The sequence below is a fragment of the Sinohyriopsis cumingii genome, chromosome 19, assembly GCF_028554795.1.
Source record: "Sinohyriopsis cumingii isolate HCF-2022 chromosome 19, ASM2855479v2, whole genome shotgun sequence".
NCBI classification, from domain to species: Eukaryota; Metazoa; Mollusca; class Bivalvia; order Unionida; family Unionidae; genus Sinohyriopsis; species Sinohyriopsis cumingii.
Genome location: NC_142979.1, coordinates 25952886 through 25967859, shown reverse-complemented (window position 1 = coordinate 25967859; position 14974 = coordinate 25952886). Strand labels below are relative to the sequence as shown.

At 34.5% G+C, this 14974-nt stretch overlaps 1 protein-coding gene across 1 annotated transcript in view; it reads left to right on the top strand.

The window, feature by feature from the left end:
* The window catches only part of LOC149775318 (TRPL translocation defect protein 14-like), a 113377-nt gene extending 98805 nt beyond the window's left edge, over positions 1-14572 (top strand). Inside the window, exons 10-12 of the mRNA XM_089944276.1 lie at positions 2245-2336; positions 7154-7269; positions 9917-14572. Coding sequence (XP_089800402.1) covers positions 2245-2336; positions 7154-7269; positions 9917-10103 — 395 coding nt within the window. The 3' untranslated portion in view covers positions 10104-14572. The remainder of the gene's footprint in view (positions 1-2244; positions 2337-7153; positions 7270-9916) is intronic.
* Positions 14573-14974: the final 402 nt, after the last annotated feature.

Here is a 14974-nt window from a genome sequence, read left to right as displayed (position 1 = left end):
AAAAAAAAGTTAAGTTTAATAGTACACTATTAGCAACAAAAATATATACCTTCGCAACAAATGTCTTCAAATTTGTTGGGAGAAGAACACAGTTATAAGACCACTCCTTATGCAATAAAAATGTTGCCTTCTAAAAAGGTTGACCTCTCAAAGGTGGAATTCTTTTTAAACATGCTATTTTGCAGTTTATCAAGGTGGCTGTATGAAAAAGATTTCCTTTTTATGATGGCCTCTGAAGATGAAACTAAAATCCCTGCTTTAAAACTTAACAAACTTATGCTAACGCGCTTACAATGCTAATGTCAGGTTTACAATACTTCTTTCAAGTTTACAATGCTAATGTCAGGTTTACAATGCTAATGTCAGGTTTACAATGCTAATGTCAGGTTTACAATACTTATTTCAAGTTTACAATACTACTATCAAGTTTACAATGCTTTTGTCAAGTTTACAATGCTATTATCAAGTTTTCAATGATAATGTTTACAATACTATCAATTTTACAATATGAATGTCAAATTTACAATACTACTATCAAGTTTGCAATACTAATGTCAATTTTACAATACTACTATCAAGTTTACAATGCTAATGTCAAGTTTACAATACTACTATCAAGTTTACAATGCTAATGTCAAGTTTACAATGATACTATCAAGTTTACAATGCTGATGTCAAGTTTACAATACTACTAACAAGTTGGATTCAAAATCCTGTGGATCAGTTCTTATTTTGTACAGAATGCTTGTGGCTTCTAGTGATGAAATCATAATGGAAGTTTATCGTCATATTCTTCACCACCACCCCCATTTCCACTACTTAAAGTATGGTACCATGACTTGTCCCATTTAACACTAAGTTTTCACAAGCTATGGATTTAAAAAACTGGATAACAAAGTATATATACCCAGAATTCATATATTTCAATTTAACTTGCTAGAAAACAAGATCACAAAGTAATGCCTGGAGAATGATGACCAATAGTGTAATGCATAGAGAACAACAACCAATAGTGTAATGCATAGAGAACAACTACCAATAGTGTAATGCATCGAGAACAACCAATAGTGTAATTCATTGAGAACAGCAACCAATAGTGTAATGCATAGAGAACAACAACCAATAGTTTAATGCATAGAGAACAACAACTAATAGTGTAATGCATCGAGAACAACAACCAGTAGTGTAATGCATAGAGAACAACAACCAATAGTGTAATGCATCGAGAACAACAACCAATAGTGTAATGCATTGAGAACAACAACCAATAGTGTAATGCATAGAGAACAACAACCAGTAGTGTAATGCATCGAGAACAACAACCAATAGTATAATGCATAGAGAACAACAACCAATAGTGTAATGCATAGAGAACAACAACCAATAGTGTAATGCATTGAGAACAACAACCAATAGTGTAATGCATAGAGAACAACAACTGATAGTGTAATGCATCGAGAACAACAGCTTAATATATTACTGGCACCAGGACAATATAACCAGATTTAGAAAGGTAAATGTGACCAATTTAGAGTTCTATTTATACAACAGTAGGGGCATATAATGTTAGCCTTATCCTTTCTTCTGTCCAGCTCACATCTCTTAAGACTGCTCCAGTGGCCTAGTGGTTAGAGTGTCCGCCTCAGAAGCAGGTCAAGGGTTCAATCCCCAGCTGAGTCATACCAAAGACTTACAAAAATGGTACTCACAGCTGCCTTGCTTGGCGCTCAGCATTAAGAGGTTAGTGTTAGGACTGGTTGGCCTGGTGTCAGGATAATGTGACTGGGTGGAACATCATGCTACTTGTCTGTGGCATGATGCCCCAGGGCTAGACATCACTGTCACCTGCCACACTGAGACATTGTAGCGATATGACTGAAAAATTGTTAAAGCTACATGAAAAAATTCAAAATCACATCACATCACACTTCTCTTAAGTTTGCTATGCAGCTCATCTTTCTCAAGTTTTGTTGTCCAACTCACCTCCTGAGTTCTGCATTTAGGTTGGTATTCCAGCACGTTGGTGTGGATCCTTGTTCCATGAACACATTTAGAATTGTTTTGTTTATTTTCTTTTTTTTTAAAATTATTTCTTTAAATGATGCAGTAGTCATAAATGCATTTAAATTTAATTCATTTTATGTGATTATTTGACTTGCCCTATTTTGTCTTATCTTAATTTCATAGACTTAAGTTTGATTGATTACTTTTGCAAATATTGTGTTTCCCGTTGCCCTTTTCCAGGTGTGTGGACATACACTCACACTATTCGTCGGCCTGAAATCAACAACCAGAGTGTGGAACTTCGGATGGCTATCAATTTTAAAGATTACCAGGTAGGCTGTAGCAGTTTTGTTGTTTTGCCTGTCACCCCTGCCTCAGCTGTAGCAACTGTCCTTAATTTTTTAGAAACGATGATGATACATTTTTTTCTTATGTGTTGATGATTAATGTTGTTACAGTAAAAGCTTGATAGATGTCCACATTGGCTGCTCATATAGGACAGAAATAGGGATTGCTTTTATTACTCTCACTTTCATGTTAAACATCTGTATCAAGGACACCTGTGCTCAAAGAAGTAAAATTATCATCAGTCATCATCATTATCATCATCATTATTGTATTCATCATCGTGATGGACAGACCACTTTGGTGGCCTAAGTGGTTAGATCATCTGCCTTGGATACAGGAGGTTGCGGGTTATATTACCAGTTCAGTCATACCAAAGACACAGCTGCCAAGTGTCCCATTCCGCCCCCGCCCCCCATTTTTGGACCTGAATTCTTCTTAAATATCTGTTTTTATTTATTATTTTTTAAATTAATATTTAAAAAAATATCTTGCATTTTTCTGTTTACAGTGGGCACCTTATTCCATTCTGAGAGTAAATATATCACAATACATGTAGTTCTAAAATATGATTGGTTCATTCAAAATTGAGGTTACGATGCCATTCTTTAACCACCATATTTGACTGCACAAAGCAGTTGCTGCTAACACCATATCTCATCTTTATAATATTCAACTTCATGTCATGTCGAAAAGGAAATCAGAAGATTCAGAATTTTCTCCAGCAAAGAAAAGAAAACAACTGGCAGGACAGTTATGCCATCATGTTTAGATTTGTGAAACCATCTAGTAAAGGAGAAAACTTTGCGTTTTGCAAATTGTGTAATTGTGATTTCTTTATTGGGCTTGGAGGTGCTCATGACAGGAAATAGTGTGAAAAGCTAATAAACATCAGCTTGCTGCTTCGTGAGCAACAACTCGGCCTGAACTTACGACATTTATAAATACCAGCGGGAACCTTGATATAGTTTGATTGAAATTACCTTTCCTCTTTTAGTTACTAGTGTTGCTGGCATTTTATTTCTCTCACATTTTTCTAAACAGTATAATTGGAAAGGATTAATTTGTGTGATAGAATGAGAACATTTCAGTAAAACAAAATCACACAGAATCAGATAATCAATTAAAGATTGTACATTGGATTCGATTTTTGAAAAAAACAAAGTGTGGAAAAGGTTCATATAAGCAGCATGTGTCTAAATGTGCGTTGCGCTCTTGCACCTTCTGAATGGATGCCCATTCAGAAGGTGCACATCCATCTTTGGCATTAAATAAGTTATTGTCAGGTTTTTCAGATGGTTGTAGATGTTGTAAATAGTTACATATACATTAAGTTTTTAAAATCAGTATTTATTCCCGAAAAGCAGTATTTTTGTCATAATCAGTCAGTATTTTTTTTACTCTGGGGTTGGCAGCTGTGACATTAAAAACATTGTACAAGCAGCTGCCTTGCTTGGTGCTCAGCATTAGAGGTTAGTGTTATGACTGGTCAGCCTGGTGTAAGGATAATGTGACTGGGTGGGGTATGATGCTTCATTTCTGCTGCATGTTGCCCCAGTACTAGACATCACTATAAACTGCCACACCACAGACATAGTAATATGACTAAATTTGTTAAAACTTACATTAAAAATACACACACTCATGATGGACATGATTATCAATAACAAATTTGTGACTAAATCCTATCAGCATTGTTCATGAATTGGGTAATCCTCTCTTGGTGGCCAAAAATCACAATGGACTTTCACTTAGTCCATAGAAATTAAAGGATGTGAGGATTTATTTATGCAACTATTCCATAATGTCTTGTGAGTTTACAGTATAGCGATGTAGCCATCGTCTATCAGTCAAAATTTGCATGTTGCCACTCCAGATGCCATGTTTTAATCTGATTTTGATCAAACTTGGAATATCATTAGACAAGTTTGAATGTCAGCAAGATCTATGCATGTCAGTAGGATGATCTTGCAATATGATTGGCTAAGCTTGTTACCACTCAGGAGGTCATATTTCTATGTCAAATAAACCTCCCCTTCCCACCAAATGGTAGCTACCCAAATACTGGATGTGTACCAATTAAAGCTTTCACTGTAATATGATCATCATCCATCAGAAGTCAGCTTGAATTCACCCCATCCATGGAGCAAGTTGCTTTATTGTTGATTTTTACTTTCTAGAAATTAGCAACTTTATGGTTGTATTTTAGTCATTTATCATGTAAAAGTGTTGCAGTTTGTGTTCTGATAGTCTTATCTTGTAGGCCAGCATGGTATTGTTGGTTCTTGCTGTTGGTTGTCTTATTTGTAAACACCACCTCGGTTTCTTTGCTGGTTTATTAACAAGTGCATTTCATTATAGTGAACATTTACAATTCCTTATTTCCCATTATATTTTTTCTCTCTTGTCTCAGTTGCACAATAACAATCAGTTCAAGAAATTTCAAATCAGTGAGGACAATTTTTGGCAGCCACAGCCCAGTGTGTACTAGTACCCCATCATGTGTGCAAGGTCTTAGTACCACTTAGTCCAGATGTATGGGGTATAACACTAATCTGGCATATTTTATCAGCCATCTGTGCTATAAGCCACTGCACTAGTGATCTCATGTTGGTCATGGACTTGTACCACGTACCAGCTAATTGTTCCATTTTGCTTTCCTCCCACCCCATTCCATCTCCAGCCATCTGCCAGGCTGACTGTACAGTCACCCATCTTACAGCCACCCAATCAGCTGGCTGTCCCAGAAAGAGGAATCTTGTTGGTAGCCCAAAAGTTTTTTGTTGGAGGTTTATGTCATTTTCACCTGAAATGCGAGTAGGAAAGACGTTTTGGGGGCTATTTCTGAATACATCCTAATACATCGACTTTCAACAGATTTTTCACTAGCCTAATGCCTAGTTGTACTAGAAACATCATTTTCCATTTGTTGTTTTGCTTGCGCAAAAGCAGAAGGGTAAAAGTTGGAGTTCTTTTCTCTCTTTTTTTTTTTTTTTTTTTTTTTTTTTTTTTTGCTTAATGGATCATTTTTGTATGGAGACCACTCTTTATTCCAAATGCCCACATTATTCTAGTTTTTGCAAAGGTTCACCTGTCTATGTGCAGTTCAGACCAGTCTGCCTTAGATCTGAGGCCAAAAGGTCTAAATCCAGATACAAAATCAGATTCTGACCATGAGCAAATTTTGGGTGGAAAAAAAAGGTTAAAAAAAATAGGTTTTTCCCGCTGTATTTTGTGTTGCAACTAGAACATCAGATTATTTGGTATCATTGAAGAGATATATCTGTCTGCTTTTTTGTATCTTAAATGACCTTGATGCTGCAGAGCTCGGAAGTTGGGTACAGCCTCATCACGCCTACAGGTGGTGTTGGGGCTGAATGAGTTAAGTAACTAATTTGGGAACGGGGAGAGCCTCATCAAACGTGGCTAATTTTGGCAAATTTTTTGTTAGGTCTTTTAATTTGTGGTTCAGCCAACAACTTAGTCCTTGAAATTGGTATCCCATGAAAAATATTGAAAACAAAATAATTTGTCATTTTTAATTTAAGAAATTTTTTATAATTGATTATTGAGATAATGAACAGTTGAAGGCTAGCATAAACCAGGTGTAATGCTGTAATTAAGGACTAGGTTGTTGTTTTTAATGTTATGGATGTGTGTTTGCAAATAATTGTAATAGGGGCCTAATATTGATTTTGCTCTAAGAACATATTTTGTGTAAAAATCCTGATTTTAAATTTTTTTTTTGCAGAGAATTGTTTTTAAAACCTTCTACATTTGAATATTTAAAAGCAAGCTTGATGTTTTGTTTAAATAGAGTCTGACATCTGCTGGTATTTTGATGTGAAAGTGCTATAAATTTTAGTCATTTATGTTATTACATATATTGTGCAATATTCATGGCATTTGATATATTCATTGCTCAGACATTGTTTGGAATTTATATTAATAATTATTTTCATTTGAAACACTTACACAATTAATTACAAGAATAAAAAAAACATGCCCCTTCCATGTCCAAAGTCATGTGACTCTAAACCACATATTACAGCTTTGTCAATAAAGTTAACTTTTAAAAATATTTGATAACTTCACTTTTTGGGCAAGATATTGTGAATATTGTTTATGCCTTTATCTTCTGAAAGAGTTTTTATCAAACTATAATAAAATAATTTAATCCACATTGTGTAAGGTTTGGGAGATTGTAAGCATAGATTACTTTCTTTAAATACTTCATAGGCCTACTTAATGAAATAGTCAACTGTCAAGTTATGTGAGGTGAGTGATAGCATACCCACTTGAGCCTCTTGTCAGAATTTGAACTGAACTTGTTTTACCAGTATGTTAAAAAAGTTTGAATATTGCAATTCTTTGTCTAGGTTTCTTGTTGTACAGTTAATCAGTTTCTTTCAAAATGATTGGTCTGTAAACATAATATGTATATGATATATTCATGTATCAGATTAATATCACAGATTATTAAGAAGCAATAAAGAAAAGGTAATTAAACCTGAATTGTTTTATTAATTAAGAAAAAATGTATTTTATTGCCACTAAATATCATTCAGACACCAATTCTTGCAATCAGAAAATGCTTTTTTTTTTTGAAGCTTGTAATAGTGTTACAATTAACTTCAAAAAGGATCCTGTATATATTTGCTATGTCCTTCTCAGATATTGTTTTGTTATGTCCTTCTCAGATATTGTTTTGTTATGTCCTTCTCAGATATTGTTTTGCTATGTCCTTCTCAGATATTGTTTTGTTATGTCCTTCTCAGATATTGTTTTGTTATATCCTTCTCAGATATTGTTGGCCCAGAGGGATGATCGACATTTGGCAATAAACAAACAGCGACGCTGTTTCCTGTGGAATAACCAATACTTCCAGATGGACACCTACCTGGAACCCTGCCAAGAGAAGTAATATTATTTTATTTAGCTTGCTATACCTTATTTTTAGCTATACTGGTAATAGATAAGAGCTTATGGGTTGGCCAATTGTTTGTTGTCTATCCATTAGTATAAGTTTGTTATCACTTTTAAACTACTTGGAAGATTGCCTTAAAACTTGTCATATTCATTCCAAGGTTTAGTTGGTCCCAAATGAAAATTGTGCTGCTCAAAACAGCTGATATTTTCACCTCAGTATCCATTTTGAAAATCTTGTCACTACTCCATCATGGGGTTTTCACTTAAAGACTTCATGTATAGTTGGTTGTAAGTGAAAGGGAGGCACAATAGCACAGTTGGACCTATTATCCATGGGTCATGGATTCAATACCCATCCAGGCCAGTATGGGCTGGCTGCCTTATTTGTGTCCCCTTGGGAAAGGCACCGAGTTCCATTTCTTCTAGATTTAAATGGTGCCCAGCTGGCTTCCAATATGGCCACCACGTCAGCCATCTTGAATATCTTGTTATCACTTCTACTGAACATCTTATTAGTATTTTCTGACTTAATTTTCATACTCGAGTAACTCTTATATTTTCAGCTCTCACAATGTATTGAACCCTATTGCATATAATCAAACTTTGTTTGTACCCTATGGTTGCTCTTTTATTTTTATGGATCTCAGTGACAAATATGTTGCAAAAATGTTTCCTTACTCCTCATGTTGGCTTAGCTTATATTCACAACCCAGGGTAACAGGTTTATATCCTGTTCAACCAGCCTAGCATTGATGTTATGGCAGATATTTATGCAAGGCTCTTAAATTTTATTGCCCAACATCAATCCTCCATGCTAATTCTGTTTTGTCTGCTACTATATAATTGATCCTGTTGGCAAGGGTATTCCTGTTTACATGTAAACTACTAGTTAAGAGGATGTAAATTTAACTGTTTGAGGGTAAAAGTCCATTGAAGCCTCTGTAAAAATATCTGTTTGAGGGTAAAGTCCAATGAAGCCTCTGTAAAAATGTCTGTTTGAGGGTAAAAGTCCATTGAAGCCTCTGTAAAAATGTCTGTTTGAGGGTAAAAGTCCATTGAAAACTGTGTTAACTTTCTGAAATGAGTCAGAAGCATGTTGAAGCCTATGTCCAGATATGCAGTCTGTCACAAGATTAGTTTGATGGCCCTTGATTTTTGTGTGGTTATTCTATTGGTCATACACCAGAAGAGCTTATGGGATGGACTGTTTGTTCTTCCTCATCTGACATCTGTTGTTTAGCTTCTCGTGGGTCGGTGGTTCTTTCGGGGGTTTGCCCGGGTTCTTCCTCCACCATTAATACTGGCCACCATGTATAGCCTATCTCGTGCTGAAAATTGGTGTTAAACCTTATAACAACAACAACATCTGTTGTTAAGCACAAGTTTGATATTGCTTTCCTACTAAACTACTTTGACATACAACTTTACACACATTCACCCCAAGGTAAATTTTCTTTTAAAGAAAATGGTGCTGCACAGAAATCTAATATGGCAACCACAGCAGCAATTTTGAAAATCTTGTTATCACCACTAAATGGATAGTCATATCAGTATTGAGACTTAAAGGCTTCTTATGATGTTTAGTTGGTTGTAAATGAAAATGATGGCAATTGGACATTTAATATGACCATCACATCAGCCATCTGGTCATTGCTATTGATCTTTCATGGAAATTCATACCAGCATGGGCTTTCGCTGGAAATTCATATCAGCATTGGCTTTCACTGGAAATTCATACCAGCATGGCCTTTCACAGAAAATTCATACCAGCATGGGTTTTCAATGGAAATTCATACCAGCATTGGCTTTCACTGGAAATTTCATATCAGTATGGGCTTTCACTGGAAATTTCATATCAGTATGGGCTTTCACTGGATATTCAAACCAGCATGGGCTTTCACTGAAAATTCATACCAGCATGGGCTTTCACTGGAAATTTCATATCAGTATGGGATTTCACTGGAATTTTCATATCAGCATTGGCTTTCACTGGAAATTTCATATCAGTATGGGATTTCACTGGAATTTTCATACCAGCATGGGATTTCACTGGAATTTTCATATCATTATTGGCTTTCACTGGAATTTTCATATCAGTATGGGCTTTCACTGGAAGACTTCTTATGTTGTTTGGTTGGTCTTAAATAAACATTGTGTCAGTCTGCTATCTAATATGGCCACTACAGATTCCATCTTGAAAATCATGTCACTACTCCTTCTAAATGGAAAGTGAGATCATCATTTTTTAACAAGAGATTTCTTATGACGTCTAGTTGGTCCCGAATGAAAATGGCTGGCCTGACTTCAAATGTTGCTGCCAGCAAAATGAAAATCTTGTCACCACTAATTCTCCAGAATAGTCACATCAGCATGGGGTTCTCAGTGAAGGTCTTCTCATTTAAATTTGTTATGAATGAAAATGATGCCAATCTTACGTTCAGTATGGCTGCCATAGTGGCTAATTTGAAAATCTTGTTGCGACAGAATATATATATATCAGAGATGGTTTCAACACTCAACAGTTCAAAGAAGAAATGGTCTAACCTAATATATCTGGAAATTCTTGAAGTTTCATGATCGAAATTTTATTTAGTGATAATAAAGATCATTGTTTTTAGATGAAGCATTTCTTTTACAGATGCAAAGGTCTGATTTTATTGGAAACTTACACAACCAAGACCAATGATCTCAACCTTCCAGACTTCCTCAAGATTGAGAAGGAGGTGACAGATGATCCACAATACTCCATGTTCAACTTGTCTCTGAAAGATGACTACAAGTCCAGTCTCAGCAACATCATCTCATCCGGTGAATTAGTTGATTGATGGTGGGGAAATTGTAGACTACAGATATATATTTAATTGTGTGTGAATGATTTGGAATGTAGAGTAAATCTAAGCTTTTATCTTTCTCAAATACAGCAGCATGGTGTAATTTATGTTTTTATCCCTTAAGTAATGCTGTGTTCTGTGGTAATTTGTTCAAATAAGTAATGCTGTGTTCTGTGGTAATTTGTTCAAATAAGTAATGCTGTGTTCTGTGGTAATTTGTTCAAAAGACGTACATTGTATACAATGGATATTATTTGAGGAAATGTACCTACAATACACTACAAATTCCTTGTGAAAAGATAAGGAAAACTTTCATTAAAATGCAGTTACAGAGTACACTTTCTAAATTCCAGTAGTTATTTATTTAATTAGAGAATGATATCAGTAGTTAATAGCCCAAGCTTGATGAAATATTAAAATCCAATATTTGTAAATATTTTGGGGAGTAATTTTTAAATTAATTTTAAGATTATATTATAAATCTGTGATAATTTAAGACCTTTTTTTGATGTCTTTGAAAATATGAGGTTCATCAGCATCAGGTTTGGCTCAGTATTTTACAGCACAACAAGGCTTTGAAGGTTATATCAATTAAAGGCCCAAGAACACACCATGGTAACTAATCGGGCTGATTTAATGATAGGAATCAGACTCGTACTCCTCTGGTACATGAACATCAAAAATAATTTTTGTATAATTGGCAATTTCCAATTATTATTATTCAGTTCTCATTATAGCATAATAGTTCATTTCCACTAATACTTCATGTTGGATTGATCTTATTGTCCTTTCAAAAATACAGTCGTGTATAAATGTAGAAAAACTTGTTCATGTTTCAGTCTCTGAAAACTTGAAGTGTATAAATTAAAGAAAACTATTTTTTGTGTATAAGTATAGACAAACTTGATATTGTATAAATGTAGGAAATTTTGGTGGTGTATAAATGTAGGAAAAGCTTGGTAGTGTATAAGTGTAGGAAAATTTGGTAGTTTATAAATGTAGGAAAACTTAGATTGATTGTCATAAATACCTAAACAGGTTGAAATAAATTCCATTCAGTAATTTTATCAAAAACCTTAAAGGGTGACTTACAAAGATATTTTGTTTAAATAAGTTAATAGGGTCTGTTCTGATTTAATAGGGTACCTGCTTAGTTATGTTCAAGGAACATGTATCTGTTTGTGGTTCAGATCAGTCATCAGGCAGGATGAAGGTTCAAGTTAGATCTATTGATGTTCAGGCAGGATGAAGGTTCAAGTTAGATCTACTGATGTCATTTGTCTGAAAACATTTCCATAAGAAGAAAAGCTTGTGCATAATTGAAAGAAGACTTTTTTAAAAATGAAGTGTCACCAAATGGAGGTTCATCTGGGAAGCTTACAAAAGGTTATGTTCTGCCTGAGACATACAAGTGTTTAAAATGTACATATTTACTCATTGTTAGAAAAATAAGTATAAAGAAATGTTTAAATATTTTACTAAACCATTCTCAGAATTCCTTAGTTCAGCCATCTTTAAAATCTTATGAAATTTTGTTTGCCCTAAATGGAAATTCACATTGATATAAAGTTTTCACCAAAAATCTGAATATGTTGTCTAATTGGACCTAAATGAAAATTATGCCAGTCTGACATCAATTATGGCCACCATGGTGGTCATCTTGAACATGTTCTTGGTTCTTGGTTCTTCTTCTGAATGGAACGTCACATTGACATCAGGTTTTTCACCGAAGGACCCACTGTGTTACCTGATTGGTCCTAATCATGGCCTGCTTGACAATCTTAATATCACCCCTACTTTTGAATGGAAGGTCTTGTATATCCACATGGAGTTTTCACCAAATGACTTCTTTTGATGTCTAACTAGTCCTAAATGAAAATGGTGCCAATCTTACATCCAGTAAGGTCACCAGATGGTATCAGCACTCAGCAGTTAAATAGAAGAAACATTATTTTTTTTTTGATTCCTGAAAATTCTTTCCAGCCATTAGAGTGCCAGTTCCTTCAGGGGTCTCATGTTTAATTTTCATGTGAGAATTTAAATAAATGTTTCTTTTTAGCAATCATTTAACAGTTTTTTTAAATACATCCAAACATTGTCATTTATACTTTACTGTAAACTCTCTCTGCAGCTGAATTTTGTATGTATTTTATTTAAAAAATGCTCCAAGCTTTAGAGTACTCTTAGATTTCACCTTTAAACTTGGTATCACATTTGGGGACAGGAGTGTATTATGTTGAAAAATCTTTAAAAATCATTTTTTAAAAATGTAATATTTTAACTGTGGGGGTGAATTTGTTTCTTCTGTTAGCAAATTGATGTAGTTTACATTTGTTCAGTCCACCTTTAATTGATTAAGTAACTTGCATGGTACGGGAAGTATATATGTATGTAGATATGTAGTTATTTCCTCTAGTGCTTTGCTATATGTGTTAATAATTGGTCGAAAAGCATATCAGGGCAAAGCATATCGAAAAGCATAGCAGGGCATTTGCAAAGCATAGCAGGGCATTTACAAAGCATATCGAAAAGCATATCAGGGCATTTGCTGGTTAATCCACAAAAATCACACCGGTGGAGTTTTTACTTTTATAATGTTGTCATTTCAGGGGCATATCCAAGATTCTTCTGCAGGGGGGATAAGGGGGATGCCATGGGAGTAGTTTTGTTTGCTTAGAATGAGCCATTTTCTCCATTTTTAATTAAAAGTGCATTTTTTTTTTATTGGGAAGGATAGGTCACCTGAACTCCTTAAAAAACCGCCTCTTTATCCATGACTGTATTTTCATAGACTTTTTATCCAAGAGAAAACTACTTATGCGTGAATGTTGCAGTGCATTTTTTAAAAGGACTATTCAAGAAATTAATTTAGGGAGGTATTAGGATGGGTTCAGAAAGTACTTTTAAGATTTTACCTCAGTCCATCAGATTTAAAATGTATTGGCCCTCGTATAACATTAGGAACAGTCTTGATTACCCTCACCAACCATATTCAGTTTAACTGCCTTCCTTGAGCCCTCCTCTATTGTTTTAATTCTGGGACAGCTCTGATATGAAATATGGTGGAAAATTAGTTTTGTTTTATATTTGCAGCAGCATAGTTCCTGTAACGGACAAGATTTCTTTACACTCACTTCTTGTCAACATGTTTTGTTCCTATTGAATATGTTTATATTGAAATGGAAACATTTTGATAGTACATGACTGGGTTTGTGCAAAATAAACAATGCTATGTTCAGGAGACAACGTCTGCTATGCCAGTTGTCCATGAATGGATGATGTTCCAGATTTCTGAGAATTTCTGCCCCATCTGACTCTATTGTCATATTTTCTTAATGGCATTTGGTTGTGATGTTCTTATCAAACTCTGCCGTTGTACTTTTTCTCCATTTTCTTGTAATGATTAAAGAATGGTTGAAAGTAAGGGGTTTGCATCAGATACAGATTTCAATTTACTAAGTACATTTTTAATCAATCCCCTAACTGCTGGTAGTGTTTTATTTGGTACTGTCTGTATGTACAGAATATCTTTGTCCTGTCAGGGAGGCTGGTTAGCACAATTGTGCAGAAATTTACTTAATAAATATGACTAAAATTTGGTGGGCTTCTTTCATCCAGTATGCAGACGATGTTTGTCTTGGCTTTGTTAGTGGCAGACTTCAGAATCTTAAAGCCATAGCTCAAATTTTTTAATTCTGTTCTGCTTCAAAACTAAATATCATGCTTGTCTCTAGGCTGATTGGTATGCCTACCCCATCCATATATCTTAATTCATTCTGGGTGGGCTTGTCCCATTAAGTCATCGTTTTTCTATTTATTTGTGCTTTGCTTGCGGAGTTGAAATAACTCTCAGATATTTACTTATTACTCAAAAATCAGTTATAACAGTAAATATTACTTTTTAGTCATCTGTGCCATTTTAGTTGTGTTTTTAATTCTACCTTGATAGTGTTTTAGTTATATTTGTATGTTACTTATTAGTTACATATATTTTACATTCCCTTTCCAGTTCTTTGTTGGTTTCAACAAAATATTTTATTTTAATAAAAGAGTTTATGATGGATTTAGGGGTATCATTATACATTGTCAATTTTCAGTTTTCACACACACACACACACACATACACACACACACACACAAAGCTCCATATATATACATGCTCAGGGAACTGGATGATTTGAAAAATAGAAAATCAGCTTGTTTACTCTCCAGATTATTTACAATAATAATTTACTGTTTATGAATTATTTTGTCTCTTAAATATATGCATATGTGTTCAAGTAAGTAAAGGCATTATTTACATCATGCTAAAAATAGAAGTAAAATAATTTGTTAGATGTATAGCTGTGTATCTATACTTTTTTAATAACCTGGTTTGAGTAATAGCAATATATCGCTGTGAGATGTCTGTTTTGTAATGTTACTGCTTGACTGTTCGTGTAAATAAAATATGCTTCCCTCCATCAGCTTTTATGCTCCATCCACCTCACCTAACACTATACAAGTTCATGGTTTAGTCCTGCATCTGCAACATGTCATGAATTTTCTTTTGTTTGCCATCTATTAAGAATAATTGATGGTAAACAAAATTTTAAAAAACTCAGGTTGATGTCAGTAAGTTTGAATGATAAATAGTCATAAGAATTTAAGCCTTCTTTTGCCAAACAGAATATTTTATTAACATTTTTACAGATGTACTGGTCACAGAGCAGAAGTGCTTATGATATGGCCTGTTGTTTGTTGTCTTTCCATTAGCATATGTTAGTTATTGCTTCTCTTTCTAAACTACTTGGACGATTGCCATGAAACTTTCATCATGCTTGGACATCAAATATGACCACTACAGAGTGGATGGGTGGGTGGGT